The 17084-nt window shown below is 36.8% G+C and overlaps 1 protein-coding gene across 3 annotated transcripts in view; it reads left to right on the top strand.

Annotated features, from left to right (window-relative positions):
- Window positions 1–16332, top strand: part of LOC124219107 (zinc finger protein 567) — a 169192-nt gene extending 152860 nt beyond the window's left edge. For all 3 annotated transcript variants that reach the window (XM_046626276.2, XM_046626275.2, XM_046626274.2), the window contains 3 exons: window positions 791–983; window positions 5190–5423; window positions 15523–16332. In XM_046626276.2, the coding sequence (XP_046482232.1) occupies window positions 791–983; window positions 5190–5423; window positions 15523–15771 (676 nt within the window). In that variant the 3' untranslated portion in view covers window positions 15772–16332. The remainder of the gene's footprint in view (window positions 1–790; window positions 984–5189; window positions 5424–15522) is intronic.
- Window positions 16333–17084: the final 752 nt, after the last annotated feature.

Raw genomic sequence — 17084 nt, 5'->3', positions numbered from 1 at the left:
TATCATCGAAAAACAGAACAACATCGACCTTTATATCTACTATCGCATCATTAGAGCATGCATCCTATCATTCCTCGATTATAGGATCTTAAGCTTGCTATCACTGTACTGCGAAAACAGCCTCAAAAAACTAGTGGTGACATACAAAAAAGCATTGGAAAACGCTGCTGCAATTCCCAACGGAGGATCTCTAGCTAATACTGAATGATAACCATAATTGCCTGCCATTCGGCAGGCCCATACCTGAACTCGGTACCCAACGACAATATACAAGAATTTCAGCCCAATTTCGCGGAAAAACATGCCCCCCCCTTCCCCGCACGCTAGCAAACCCCCTAAATTCACTGAAAATGATACTCCACCATCATCCCAACCTAGGTTAGAATAACCCCCAACGAACCTCACAGTCAGTCAATAATGGTAAACCGCAAAGAAATACATCATGATTGAGCGAATCTCAGAAATCAAAATATTCTACGTAATGACCAGTGTATTAGAAATCTTAGAGTTTCGAACACAGTATATACCTGTAACTAGCAATACATGAATAAACATATTTGAAAATGAACAATGAGACATTTTCGTGGCACTTAACCATTCATGCAGGAATACATTTTCTGGCATTATTCTTGCATGAAACAGAAAAGCATTGAATATTTTTACTCAGCATTGTATGTACAATAGTGCCGAGCGCGACATTTTCACATGAGTGATTCGTAAGCCTTGATAATATTCGTTGAAGACTGACTATTACCTCTTCTTAACAATGAAAAATTTTATTACCATGCAGGTTTAAGACCCCTCTACAATTGAAGAAACACGAAACTGTACACACTGGAGCAAAACCCCATCAGTGCGCAGTTTGTGGTCGAACATTTAGAGAAAAAGGAACACTAAGAGAGCATCACAGGATTCACACAGGTGCAATGCCGTTTACCTGCGAGTTTTGCGGCAAATGTTTTCGATTTAAAGGAATATTGACTGTAAGTTGTAAATTATCAACAACAAAGGAATCAAGATTTCAGTTTTTGCATAAGTTAATATTTTATTGAACAATACACTTGGCCAAGTTCACAGTTGACTATAAATAATTTTTTTAATGTTGCAGAAACTTGACTAAAAATACATTATACTGTAATTTGAAAAGAAATTATTGGATACCGAGGGGTTATCCACTTGAACTTCATAATATTTATTTCGATTCATCTACTTTGATTTTTATCGTACGAAGTAATTTCCACCGATTTCCAGTAGAAATCACTAGAAATGATGTAAAATCAATCTTGATGAATTCAACCAATTAGGCGTTTAGCGCAAGAGTTTCAACGTAAACCACGCGATTTCTACAACCTAAACGTGTGACTTCAAGTGTTTTACAATACTTTCGAACTGTTTCAGGTATCTAAATAGATTCTCCGGGATTTTAAGGAACATTGAGACCATTTAACTTCCTGATAGTATCACTGTATTTTTGAAGTATTGTGTTCACAATTTGCCCGAGTGAATAGCCCCTCGCGCAAAATTTTTTTCCATCTTGTCACTTGCAAAATACCATCAATTAAAGAAGAATATTAAAAATGAGTGAAGTTGAAGTTAGTAACGTTACTGTAACCATGCACGTTTAGGTAACACCGTTATTTCGCAACTTTAGGATTGTCTGAAATTTATAAAAAACAAAACATACTCATAACTTGAAAAGCCAATTTCTCGAAAGTCATTCTAAAATTGCACCATAAAAAAGTTATCTCTGATGTTTCGTGACGTTAAGAAATTGATTTTTTCAAAATAGGTCAGCTGGTTGTCCTTAACATTATTGCACAGAAAGTGATTCAATACAATTCAAATGCATGCTATGTGCAAAGACTGCATAATGGGGCATTTCTAGTAACATTTACATGTTCAAATACTGAGCATTGTCAAAATTTAGTCCACTATTATCTCCATTATTCTACCTAAGAATCAGGCCACACGCATTCTTCATTTCATGTAGTTACAAAAATGTAAAGACCTTTCAAAATATAACTTATCTGTTGCCAGAAGTTCAGAACTTTTCAACCGTCTGAAGTTACTGAAAAGCTCATATCATAGAATTGACAAAAAATATTCTGTGTAGAACAATATTACAAATAGTAGGTAAAATTGAGGATGATGGGCTTAGACATATCATTTCATATGGAATGCCCTATTTTCAACATACTCGAAAAACGAAATGCAATTTTTGGGTAGGTACGTAAATTTGCCCTTTGAATATACAGTAATAGACATGTGAAGCCACGCACTTCTATCGCAAATTTAAAATAAAAACGACGCGTAATCAAATTAAGATCAGGAAAGAGGGAGTTTCTGTCATTTTCAATGTTCGATTTTTAAGTTTAACCAGGTGATTGGAAATAGATCATATATACTCGCGAAAAAAAGTGCCCAAACTGTTAATGGATCATATATGGGGCGGTCTCATTAATTCATTCACATCACATTCTTGCCAATAATAGGATTAAATAGTTCATGGTAAACAGGAATTCAGATGTACCTTAGTTCACCATTCGTAGTTAAAAATTTTGTACTACTCGGTCAGAATTTCGAGTTCCACGATGCCAATTTTTCCATACGTTGCTAATACACTGCCAAATATCCTGCAAAATTTACAGCGAAATCAAAAGTGGCGCATTGAAACAAAAAAAATAATTTCCATAATCTTTCGGTGAAAATAGCCTTTATGATGCCGTCAAAAATATAACATATATTGCATTGAATAGTTCATGTGAAAACAAAACTTTTTTGTATTCAAGTTTGCTTTGTTCGACTTTAATCTTCCATAATATAAGAGTGTAAAAAAAAACATTGCCGAAACGAGTAAATTAAAAACGCTGAAAAAATTCACAGAGAGTACCTTTAAGCAGTACTACTATATAACCAATTATGGAACAGATCCGAGAGGATAAAAAAAAAGTGGCCGAGTTGGTGGAGACCGTCCCACATGCACTTTTTGAATAACTCTAATATTTCTCCATGGCTTTGTACCAAAATTGGTACACCACTGTTTTGGGGGTCGCTGAGTTCAGATTTGAAAGCAGAATTGCAAAATTCAATGTGAGGGATTCAGAATGGCAACGGCAATATTTTAAATTTTTGTGTGAGTAAAAAATGTTTCAGTCAAAAGTTGTACGATTCAAAACGGGAAAAAAGATGAGAGATTCAGAAAATAGTCGGAGCCCACATGTAGTGGTGGGCTCCTAGGGACATTTTCTGGCAGTTGCGATTGGAATTGCGTCGGCTGCTCAATCAGACAGTAACTGTCAGCCAATAAAATTCGAATGACTTGACTTACGCGCATAAGGTGCGCACTTTCCTCATGGTCACGGTATAGGAGTCGGTCTAGGGGAAGGGCTTGGATTAGTTTTTGAGAGGTATAATTATAAGTGACTCGTGCGAAAATTAGGATCGAAGTGGCGAGTTTAAAGGAATGTAGAAGACTGCTAGTTGCGAGTTAGTGTTGTTTTATTCACTAATACAAAGCAGGATCGGTGGGTTCGAGTAAAGGTTCAAGGATGACAAAAGAGTATTTATTTTATTAACACACAGACAAAAATCTCTTAACTGAATAGCGTTGACTTGGGCGGAAGTACAAAACCCCCCCAAAAAAAAAAAATATCTCTAGAGCGGAAGCGTTTTACAAAAGTTCCCTTTGTTGGTGGCGCGCTCTATTGCCATGTCCGTCCAACCTGGACTTTTAAGGTTAACTTTCAACAGTTAGAAATGAACCTGCTGAATCGGCGAAGATAAAGCGAGGATATAGGGCGTAAAGTGACTATAAGATTCTGGGAAAGGAAAATGAGGTCTGCAGGACGTAACAATTTTATTAAATCAAAATTTTCTTATTTCAGATATTTTAAAAAGGGTGGTTGTTTATTTTATCGAAAACTTAAAAAAAAAACTTTATTCGTAAACTATGTGTACGATAACAAATTACGTGCGGTTATAAATCACTTCAATAAACTTTCGAAAACATTTCCGCGTACTTCAATGCACCGTTGAACTCCCATTTGACATTGTTTGACTGTGGATCGTATAGCACTCGGGATAGCGCGACCCGCGTTGATAATTCGATAATTTGATATTGCAAGTACGGTTTGCGAACAACGTTTTTTTGTTAAAGTTTCTGATAAAATAAACAAAAACCTTTGAAAAATATTTAAAATAAAAAAATCTGGAAACAATAAAACTTTGAAATGAAGAACTTAAAAAATCCAAAAATCTGTCAGATGCACGCCTCTGCGAATCCTGCCTAACATGCAAAACTCATGAGTCAGGGCTCGTATCTCATCACGAGTTGACTTTAGGTGGTAAGTATGTAGTACTTTTCGATGCAGAATTTGATACCCTTTTAGATACCGACGAAAAAAATATGTTGTTTCATTTAAAAAAACCAAATTGACTTTCGTCTGGCCGTGGCGAGTTCACTTACGGAAAATCTGATACTCACCTTCTTTCCCGCTTCGAACCTACAACTTTTGTCTAGAACATTTTTCACTCACGCTTTTGGTTTTCGAGATATTTGACTGGATAGATTAAAATGAGACACCCTGTATAACTAAAATCAAAACTGAATCTGGCCAACTAACCAGCTAGCCGGCTTCTCACCAATGGCAGCCTGATGCCAATATAAAACAAAAAGTGAAATAACTTAATGACTAGTCTCTTGATATGTTAGGGATCATTTTTCATCTTCAGGGGGTGGCAGATTTACATAATAACTAACGCAATGGAATCGGAGACCCCAAGAACCCCTACAGGTACACCGACTTTGAACATAAAAACAAAATTCATACTGAAACTAAAAATTTACCTCGACTCTACTTTCACCCTCAAGGAGTGGCAAATTCCAGAAATAAGTTCTGAAATGAAATCAGGGGCCCAATTAAACCCCGGGTACTAATTTTGGTGTATTAGCTCGGTTGTATGTGGCTACTAGTATTGGCGTAAAAACTGAAAAAATTCGTACCAGTTAACGGGTAAAGCTTATTAATTTGGATACAGTGTTTTAATTTGTATTAATTGAAATTATGAAAAAAATTAACTGAAAGTGGTTTTAGTAGCTAACAGGCCACCCTGTTATTAACCTTATAGCATAATTTTCTTGACTTGAAAATTGTGTGTGATTCGGTATGAGTTAATATGGGTTTTTGCAGACCCACAGGCGGCAACACACGGGTGAACGTCCGTACAGTTGCTTGGAATGTCAACATCATTTTACGAACTGGCCGAATTACAATAAACACATGAAACGAAGGCATGGTATAAATACGTCACATACGAAGCATCTTCAACAACCACAGCAGCAAATCCAGCAGCAGCAGCATCAGAATAATTCTCCGGAAGATGCCATGACCATAGTACAACATGGAACACCAACTTCTATGCAGGTAATAACATAGCTAAATTAAAAAGAGTGTTGGCAAAACAAGGCGTTTACTTTGTGAAATATTTCCATATCATATTTACAACCGAAAAATAAAATCACCTTAAATATTTATTTTCAAATGTTGAATATAGAAATAATTGACACGTATTGTTTTATTTCAATAAGACATGCAAACATTCGGAGTTATGAATTCTTGAAGTTTCGCATTCAGAGCAAGCAAACTTTTTGCGAATGATTCTAATGTCTAAACAATTTCATAATAAAAAACGAAATTTTCAGAGAAACTCGAGAATCACTCAAACTGTACATGTAGCTATAAATGAAAAAATATATATATATATATATAATATAACAAATATGCAATTGTATAAAACAAATATCATTTGCAACAAATGGACCTCTTTAAAATAGTTTTTTTTTTAACTATTAACTCTCCAATACATGTATCTTTTTTTCTACCCTCTAACTCATGAGTGGGGTTGCAAAAGCAGCAATGGGACTCGAAATAACATAGATCTTTTTATTTTTTAATAAGGAAACGAATGGTAAAAAGAAAATCTAATTTCATTCAAGTTCAGTTGGTGAAACTACTGAATTAACTACCAAAAAGTGCTATAAAAACGGCAAACACGTCATATTTCCAACAAAATCTCATATCTTTTTTTTTGAATATCCGATTTCTAAATTTGAAAAGTGATTTTGGAGAGGATACATCAGATTAACAGGAAAAAATAACTATTGGCAGAATGGGAGAAATAAAGAATATGAAAATATAAAAAAAGTCATTAATAACGTAGAAAAAAGTGTTTGTAAGGGGTTTTCGTATATTTTCAAGTTCTTATGTTTGAAAAATAGTATATAATTGGTAATAATTAATTGAGAAATAAATCGTATAACTCATTCGACTGCAAAAGCGTAAAGGCAGCAATGCAACGCTCGGTGCTCCTCACAGACGCCTAAATTGTACATTTGTAACATTTTCTGCATAAGAAAATAGCATACATTTTATACAAAGCGTCCGAGATCACGGAGAAAATTACTTCAGTATATGAAATATATGGCTTTAGATAATACATATATGTAACTATTGATGCTTAAATTACGTAATAACTTAACGTAATTGTTCTGTGCAATGGCCAGTGAGCAACTGATCATGGTACCGCCGCGACGGCATAACGCCCATGATATAACTGTGGTCCTTGCTAACAAGAACGCGGCATCGAGCTCTCTGTATACTTACTCGAACGGTAATAATTAAGAATTGGTCTGGCGGTCGGTCGAGATAGTCCAGGGCATTTAGATCAAAATCAGCCGGAATAAAGAAATTTTTGGAGACAGCAGATATCGAGATGCGGTTTTCTGCATTGTGTTCAGGAAGGTCTTAGGAAACAAATCTATATCGTCTGGTGGGGCCATTTTTCCAAATATGCATTTTGCAATTGCATAATTACTTGCAATATTATGAGAACGACTGGAAACTAGGAAAAATCGTTCGGGAATCGTTACTCGGCGGTTTTTCGGGATGCTGAATTCAATTCTGACGTTAGAATTATCTGGGGGCATTCGGGGTTGGCTCTGCGGGGGCGCCCGGGGGGTGATTGGGGGAAAAATTGCAGCGTCCATGAAAACAAACGAAAATCGTTACTCGGGGGTTTTGGGGATGCCGAATTCAACTCTGACATTAGAATTATCGGGGGGTATAAATTATAAACATTTTAATTTAATCTTGAATCATATTTCACATATTATAAACAAATTGCTTCCGGCTGCTCTACGGCTAAAATCACAAATTATGAAAATAACACTTTATTCAAATGATAAATCGTAGGAGTTTCTATTAATATTGAATTTAGCATCCCAAAAAACCCCCGAGTAACGATTTTCATTTGTTTTCATGGACGCTGCAATTTTCCCCCCAATCACCCCCCGGGCGCCCCCGCAGAGCCACCCCCGAACGCCCCCGAATAATTCTAACGCCAGAATTGAATTCAGCATCCCCAAAAACCCCCGAGTAACGATTTCCGAGCGATTTTTCCGAGTTTCCAGTCGTTCTCATAATATTGCAAGTAATTATGCAATTGCAAAATGCATTTTTCGAAAAATGGCCCCACCAGACGATATAGACTTTTTTCCTAGGACCTTCCTGAACACAATGCAGAAAGCCGCATCTCGATATCTGCTGTCTCCAAAAATTTCCGATTTATTTCCTATCTTCCCTGGACTAAGAAGTCTACGGGCCGGGAAGTTGTAAATACACTCCTCGCGCGAACCTGTACGCCGCATCCACGGCATCTGGGAAAACGGGCGGTTAGCTTCTTCGAGAGAAACTGTCCCTCTGCTGTGGAGAAGGTTTGTGTGTACTCCTTGCACATCCTTATACGCTGGCAGTTGAAGTGGTACGAGAGGTTCAAGTAAACAGTAGATGTTGACCCAGGTGCTTTCCGAGGCACAGCAGGATTTGCACACCAGGTAGTCGGTAGATAAGGTGATTGGGAGAATAATTCGTAGTCATCAGGGTTGATATTGGGCTCTCGGTGGTCGGAATTGTTGCTGTTCTGGTACCTTGTTTGTTTGCGCCGAAGCGTGAAACACAGAGTTGACAAAAAAAGAATTAGTAGTAGTTTACTATCTATTTTTTACCGAGTTCGCTTGTAGTACCCTGCCAGGGATACGTTTTCCAGGAGTTTCATCAATTGTGCGCCTTTGTGACGCGTCACGGCGTTCTGAAACGCCACGTTACAGTACATAATTGTCGGCGCGTGACGATTTGAATACAGTATTCTGAGCTGTATTCACCCAAGCTAAGTTTACCGTATACAATTAGAAATCTACACCTTTTGTTAATAGGCGGCCTAGCGGGGGATGCGAGACGGTGGTACCCGATATCAGGGGCCTCGCTCGAACGTGGCCGCAGTGAGAATACAGTGAAACCCCACTTATACGTATTTCAAGGGGTACGCTAAAAATTACGTATAAGTGAGAATATCGTACAAGTGAAATTTCGAATTTTGGAATATACATATAACCCAATTTTGTATGTTCCGAAGAAAATCAAGGTACATTTCGAGGTTAGAATCATACACCCACACACATTATTGAATGAACGAAACTCGCCGCAATTAATCAGTAATATGTATTTGTATTGTACATATTGCACATTTCTTACATTTGTACTATGTATCATATATATTATTTAGTCTTAAGTACGGATTAAAAACAATCACAGTAAAATAGGAACAAAAGTCAGATAAGGAAAGCTGATTCAGTTATTTAGGTTTGAAGAAGCTGTCAATGGTGGCTTGTTTCTTTTCTGCCAACGAGCACTCGTACATGAAACGTTCGTAGTCACTGACGAGTTGCATGCCTTTACCATCGATAACCTTGGACATTATATATCGCTTTGTAATTTCCAGTGCCGACAAAGCTTCACAAAATTTCACCGGGACTTCTTTGACAGTTTCGTCTATTTCGTCCGAATCCCCGTCTGAGTCTTGTGCAAGAATTTCAGTTACAATGTCATCGTCATCCTGTACCGCGCATGTACTCAAGTCTTCATCGTAATGAACGAAATCCTCGAACTGAAGCCCAGCACACACTTGTGCCCAATCTCCGGGCTCTTCGAAACCCTCAAGCTCATTCTCTTCGTTAGAAGAGGCATCGAGATCATTCGCCTTTCGACTCCTGCATTTTGAAAGCACTTGGCAATGGTGTCAGACTGTACTTGGTTCCATGCAATACCGGTCAGTTGCATTGCCTATAGACAAGAAACAAATTCCAAGATTTAAACACTGCCTAAACATCACGTGTCGGAAACATTCTTATTTGAATGCATAATACCGATTTTATAGGCCTATGTGCTTATGTTGAAAATTTCCAAACATCACGGACTCACCTGCAGAACATGCAAGTTCGGCATCGTTTCTCCCGCGTCGAGTGCCGCGACTGCCCGCTGTACCAGCATCTTGCGGTATTTGGCCTTCAAAGCAGCGATGATTCCTAAATCCAGGGGCTGCAGATGGCTTGTACAGTTGGCCGGAAAAAAAGCCAGTTCAATGTTGCTAAAACGGAGTGCCGGGGGGTGAGCGGCACAGTTGTCAAGCAACAACAAGACTTTCCTCTTCTCACGACGCATTCTGTTATTCAGCTTATCTAACTGCGACTCAAATAATGCTCCAGTCATCCATGCTTTTTTGTTTGCTGCGTACTCTGTAGGAAAGCTTTTTACGCCTTTAAAACAACGCGGCTTCTGTGATTTCCCGATGACCAAGGGACGAAGTTTATCGGAGCCATCTGCATTCGCTGTTAGAAGCACCGTCAGTCTCTGTTTACTCTGTTTCCCTCCGTGACAGGGGTCTCCTTTTTCAGCCAATGTTTTAGATGGTAGGAGATTGAAAAACAGACCCGTCTCATCGGTGTTGTAAATATCTCGGAGATCGTAGTTCTTTATGATTCGAGGCAAATCGATGTTCTTCCACTGCTCTACAGTAGCCTCGTCGACACTGTTAGCTTCCCCGCAAACACTTCGCCGGTTATGCCGCAACGTTTTTTAAATTTGAACACCCAGCCAGCCGATGCTTTGAAGTCAGCAGTTACATTTAATTTTTTTGCAAAAATTAAAGCTTGCTCTTGCAGCATTGGACCACTAACGGGTATGTTCGCGGCCCGTTTTTGTTGGAACCATGTGAGCAATGCTTTGTCCAAGTCTGAAAATCGGCCCTCTTGAGTTCGTGTTCTTTTCTCGCCTAAAGGTCCTGCCTTAGACGTACTTGACCTAATGTCTGCCGAATTGGCGATAATTGTCATCAGTGTTGAATATGGAAGACCGAGCCGCTTTGCAACACTGATCTTCGGTTCTTGTGGGTTATCATGTACTTCCTCTAAAATTTCCAGCTTCTTCTGCAGCGATATTGCTTTTCTTTTCCTCCCCCCTGCTGGATTTGCCATGACGTACCACGATATTGGGTGACACTACATACCAGAACACGCCAGAACTTGTTCGAGACAACTTATACGCGAATACGCATAAATTGTAAGCCGCGGCATCTAGCGGTTGCGAAGCGAAACATTAGGCTCAGCCATCTAGCGGTAGGATAATGAAATACAGTAACGCGAGTATCCATCAGAAAATCAGCTGTCATAATGACGTATAAGTGAATAGAAAATACCGTTCGGGAACCGAATAAGTATTCGTATAAGTGTGAAAAACGTATAAACGAGAAACGTAGAAATGAAATCTTTCTACATGGTTTATATGCGGAAACCGCCGGGGCCAAATGAATGTTACGTATAAACGAGAAAAACGTACAAGTGCGAATCGTATAAACGAGGTTTCACTGTAGTCCAATTTTGATATTAGTTAAATTTGAGATCTGGGGCAGAGAGGTGTCTCGTCCAGGAGCTGGAACCGTAGTAGCTTGTGGGTACGTTCTCTCCCTGTACGTCGCTCGGGTCTTGTGTGAGATTACTAACACCATTGCAGTGTAATAATTTTTGGTAATCTGAATTGTTGGGTGCTAACCTGTGTCAATATAATATTTTGCTATTGAACGATGGCCTCTCCCTTGTCTTGGAACTCACCCTCTCATCCGTCCCCGACATACATGTTAGGGTGGTACAAGAAATTTTTTTTCTGTTTTAATCCCCTGCGATGTTACTGTTTGATAGAAAAAAAATCTTCCCAAAAGATGAGGCCCTAACTCAAATCTAAAAGGTCACGCATTTCATTTTTATTTCCTGTTCCTTTAACCCTATAAGATTTCAATGTTCGCCAAAAGTTAAAATAGTCGTAAACTTTCAACAATTTTTAAATTCATGCATAGATCCTTGAAGCTGATTCTTCAAGCTTTCCAAATCTATATAACAAAGTATAGTTATGATCACTAGAACACACATTATAGTCATCTGAAAACTACCGATTCTCACCGAAAAAGAAGAAACGAAAATCGGTAGTGTTCTAATGATGATAATTATGCTTTGTTATAAAGATTTGGAAAGCTTCATGGATCAGCTTCAAGGATTTGTGAATGAATTCAAAATATACCGAATAGTTTATGAATATATTAACTTTCAGCGAAAAGTTAAATTTTCCCATGTTAAATGAATGGGAAGTAAAAAACAGATGGATGATCTTTAAAACCTGAGCTAGAGAGCTCATCTTTTGGGAGGATTTTTTTTCTATTAACACCAGCATTTCAGGGGGTAAGAGTGAAAAAAATGTATTTTTTTTCTTAAACCACCCGAATATATACGTACTAGATTATTTCTTATATGAAATTAAAAAGAAAACATATATGATAGAGCCTGTTAAATCGATTCTAAATGGTGAAAAAAAAATTCCTTAATTTTTTCAAATTTTTATTTCATTTCCCTAGTCTTTCTGTTTAACCGGCAAGTTTCAAATCATTCAAAAATCTGCTCATTCACCATATTTTGTACTGAATTTTATTTCAAAGTTATTCGTGGGCAAATAAAATCCATAAGATCGAATATTGAGTGAGATTTATCTTCTTTTCAGTGAAAAAAAAAAATCGAAAAATTCTGCGAAGAAATTCTTTAAAAGCATTATATTTATTTGATCTATCAAAAAAAAAATCATTCCTCAACATTTATCAGAAGTCCAATTCATGTTTTCAAAATTCATGTCAAAAAATTTGATCCTCATTTTGACAACGAAACCAACAGTTTTGGTGTAGTATACAAGATTAGATCAAAGTTTTAATAAATTGAACTTTGATCTTGAATCACTTGTGAACGAGTGGACTAATCAAAAAATGTTTTCAGACCTTTTTTGTAGAACGTTCAATTCTATACAAAGATCAGAATAGCGCTTTTTTAGTCGATCGGTCGTTTAAAAGGTATAAAAATCAGAAGAAGCGAAAATAATTTTTCCCATGTTATTTTTATGGGAATTAAAAAAAATGCGATGAGGACTATTTTAATATTAATATTAAGGGCCCATTTTTACACAGTCATTTTTTTACACCAAAACGAAACTTTTGAGCCTGTTTCTGAGCCGACTTCCGAGCGGTTAGCGGCGACGCGCTATGAGCTGAAATTCTCCATTGCCAACATAATTGACTAGGGAGAAAAATAAGATGCACTTAGGTTTCGGCGCAGGACATTTTGGTGCAACCATATTGACGCGGAGACGTTTCGAGACAAGGCGTTTTGACTCAAGGACGTTTCGGCACGGAGATATTTCGACATGGGGACGTTTCAGCCCGGTGGTTTTTCGAACTTATTCTAACATTTGGGCATCGCCAGTCACCTTTCGCGTTTTTTTGCACAGGATGGTGTGTGTGTTTTCGGATATGCCCCTCTCATATGGAGGCCGACCTTATTCAATCATCCCCGCGCCAAAACGTGACCGTGCCGAAACGTCACCGCACCGAATCATCCCTACGCCAAATGTCGTCACACCAAATCGTCCCCTCGCGGAAGTAGGCGCGCCAAAACAGCCGCGCCAATAAGTCCTGCGTCCGGAACAATAAGCAGTTTTAGAATCAATATCCGTGTGTGTATTAGACGTATGTATGTTGCGTATCACTGTTTATTATGTCGAAATGTTTTACTTCTGTCGCGTGCGGTTACCAGACATATGTTTTTTTCCAGCCATTACAACGGTGAAATTATTACTCTAAAAACTATCAACATTAATCATTATTCATCCTATATATTGTGTTTTATTTACATGTCACTTGTGCGAATGATTTTCAGTTTACATATAAATGTAACGATGCGATCCAAGGGTGACCTGGATCACTTGAGAAATATCGAAAGTCACGGCGTCAGACTTCATACGATGAACTGCAAATGTTTTATGCGTGGACAAAGGTTTTAATTTGTTTGATGCAGATATCTTCAGGCTCATCACTTCTTAAATTTCGATGAGATTTCATTCCTCAGGAGAAAACAGAAGATTTGCTGAATCTGTCGGTAAAATAAGGCTCATCTTTTAAATTCTGTATCACTTGTTCCTTGCGCCCGATTTGGTTTAAACTTTCAAGACCGATTGTCTACATCAGAAAAAGTATTAAAACGCACTTAACCATTAAATAAGTAGAAATTACAATTTTGATTTCATTACTCATATAACATCACATGAACCTATCACTCACACATTTAACACATTTTTTCTCGTACGAACAGTGATTCGGTTTTGCAAAAGTCTTGAGACTAATGGAGCGAATCGAAGGCACACTCTTTAGAATCGATTTCCGTATAAAAAAAAACTACAGAAATGTTTGTTTTGAAACAAATGTAGATAACTACCTCAAAAACGGTGTTTTTAAAACATACGCCTTTTTCATGCTTTAATTAAATTTTTTGAATTCGGAAATATTTTTATTGAAAAAAGCAAGGATTTTTTACTGGAAAGTATATGTTGAAAAAAATTTGTTTCCCAAATACCAACACAAAAAAAAAAAAATAGAAACCCATAATTTGAATTTTTCAAACTTTGAATTGCACGACAGAAGTGGTGGGGTCATCTGGAGGAACGCTCAAGTGCACTTTTATACTATTCCTAATGTAGACAATCTTCCTGAAAGCTTGAGACAACTTGAGAATCCCAAGGTACAAAAGTTATGTAGAATTAAAAAATGACTCATAAGCCTTTTTTATGAACATTATGGAAATGTTTCGCCAAATCTTCTGCATATTTTTACATCACCGGAAGTATGCAGGGAATATTTGATGAGATAGGCCACTCGAACCAGTCGAGATGACTCTGAGCGTGCCCAACGCTAACCGCTGTAACATTTCCCCTCACGCCCGAGGGCGAGTGGTCCACTTCAAGAAATATTCCCTGTATGCAAGTAAGTAATCAATATTATGTAACAATTATGGATGGATTTCAAATTAAGGCCATGAACATAATAGATATCCTGCTGAGTGTTATACATGATGATGAATATTACCACGAGTGTTATTTATCTAGATAAATCTGAGATTATTCTCATATGTACAATTTCATTTACGCAAGATAAAAGATGATTCCTCATGCAATTATCTTCATAAAAAATAAGGTTATCATCATTTTCACATAGATGAGCAAAAAGACAATGACAAAAACAGGGGATACTCAACAAATTGAGAAAAAAATTATTAATTCAATAAACTACTGCCATGCGGGTGACAAAAAAAGTATGTTACTGCTACAAACAATTTGTCGTTGAGGCAATGAAAAATTTAGTGGGATCAACTAAAGAGATTATGTTTTTTCAAACAGAGACAGTTTTGCTTGGATCAATTAAAATAGAATTCGTACAAAAATTAGTAGATTGTGCACCAAGAGGGCAAAGTAGGTATTTTTACGCGTAAGCGTTCGCCTACAGCTCATATTGTAAATACGCAACGCGAAGACTGCCTCCATCGTGCATACGATACTTTCTGTAACAAAAGTTTGATTTACAAGTTTTTCTTTATGGTTGGGTACAAAGCACGTAAAAACGTAAAAGTGCACTCTTACGCACTCCAATGCTCTTTCTGTGTACTGTCGCAAAAACGATTACTTTACGTACAGAACGCAGGCAAAAAAAGACACGTGAAACAAATATATAAAATATCTTTTTCATCCCCTGTAAAAATATATGATTTAGCTCGAATATTTTTTTTTCGATCATGTAGATTGCGAAAAGGTAAGACGTAGCTATTAATTATTGATGACCAGAAAATTGCGTCAGAGTTTTGACAACGAATGGCGTTACCTATGTTTCAGTAAATAGTTCATCTTATTTGTAAACCGCAAAAAAAGTTGAGGATGAAAATTAGATTTCTCCCGATGAAAATGACAAATACACTTACATTATCTCTATAAGACAAAACACGAAACGAATTGATCTAAAATAATTATTTCAGATAAAATTATTTAGGAACGTACAACACTGATCCTATCCACGTTGAAAACAGTATAATCGTAACATTAGTACTCGCTAGCACCACAGTGATGCATACAAAAGCCCTTAAACCTGAGTTATCCCCATACTCTTCAAGTCCGATAATCGATGCCAAATACCTGCAATAAAGGAATAAAACCAGAAGCGTCTCAACAACACAGCTTTTGAAATTTCTCGATCATGTTATTTATTATTTATGTTTAGGTGAGACAAGCCGTTTCCTGTACATCGATGGCGCAACCAATTATCCTGCAAACGATTCCAACAACAGGAATACAAAACCTTCAAACACAAGTACCAGTAACTACGCAAGAAACTGTGCCCAGAGAGAGAAGTTCATCCTTCTACAACGCTGTTCCTTCCGCACTGCCAAACTTCTTACCACCAAATTTGCCATACAATTTTTACAATATATCCAATACAAGTGATAGTAATCTTACCCAAAACAGGTAAAAGTTGGTAATTACGGCTTACTGTAATGAAAAAAAAATTGCGGGTGCAAAATATTGCGTAATAAGCTGAATTCGAAGAATACTTCAGATATGATTCAATTTGAAATATTATCACACTGGAATTTTACTAGCACATGACACCGTACTTTCCTTTTGTAATCGACATTGGATATGAAAATTAATACATTATAAAAACATTCTCGTTTGTGACATCTTGGTTTTCGTAATACTGATTGAGAGTGGCGTTCTAACTATACGCTGATCTAAAACAGCTTATGCTAATCAGACTGAGTAATTATTACAGACCTTTTTTTATACTGATGAGGAATCCGTTTGAAGAATTTGTCCATTACATTGAATTTTTATGAAATTTTATATTTTATTTAGTTTACAAAACTTTATTTCGGACATTCTACAAACAGATTCTAAAGATGATTGAAAATGATTTGGTCGTATTTGTGCTGTGGAAAGTAAGTCAATTTTTCTGACCAGTAGTTATTAATTAATATATATTAAGGCTTTAATTCCGTAAGAATGTTTGTAGAACAATATTCGGAAGAAAAAATAAAGAAAATAAACATTGAATTTTTGCTCGTCCGTTTTTATTTTATTTAGCGGATGTAATATGCAAAAAAAAAGTATGTATAAATTTTCGTTTATTGTGCAAGGACAAATCCTTTCCGACTCGGACGTAAATTATGGAATGTCAGTTCAAATGTCATTCTGTTTCGAAAGTAGACCGTATGTGTATTCTACATTTTTTTTAACGTGTCGATATTTTTAAATGTATGATAATCAGAATCACCTCATGGTTTCGTATGTGAGTTAAAGTTGAAGTTTCATTGAACAGTTACATTTACGGCAAATGTATACGGATACAGAATTATACATTTTCGTGTGTACACATAGCTCCTTCGTGTGGCAAAAACATTTTAGAAATATTACAACTGTAATGTTTCCCATTGCTGTAATTGATTTAGTCTAATTTTTTTCAACATTATCAAATCATCAGAATGTGCGCACAGAAAACTGACATTTGTAATGTTTTTGTAACATTTCTATTAAATGTTGATGTAATATTTATATTTCTATAATTTTTCGCAAGTGGAAAAATCGAATACGTATCAAAATTCAACAGGATGAATCTGATATGGTTCCTCTGTTTGGACATCCTGCACGCTATTCACTCAGCTAAGAATTAACACTTATTAACTAAGGCCAAAAAATGAGGCTGGTAAGTCGCCGCTAATAATAGGTATTGTGATACAGAATAAAAACCAAGATTTATTAAGATTTTTATAAATTTTTCATAGT

This window comes from Neodiprion pinetum, chromosome 5, assembly GCF_021155775.2.
Source record: "Neodiprion pinetum isolate iyNeoPine1 chromosome 5, iyNeoPine1.2, whole genome shotgun sequence".
Lineage (NCBI taxonomy): Eukaryota > Metazoa > Arthropoda > Insecta > Hymenoptera > Diprionidae > Neodiprion > Neodiprion pinetum.
The sequence above is the reverse complement of the archived record's forward strand: the minus strand, read 5'-3'. Positions and strand labels throughout refer to the sequence as shown.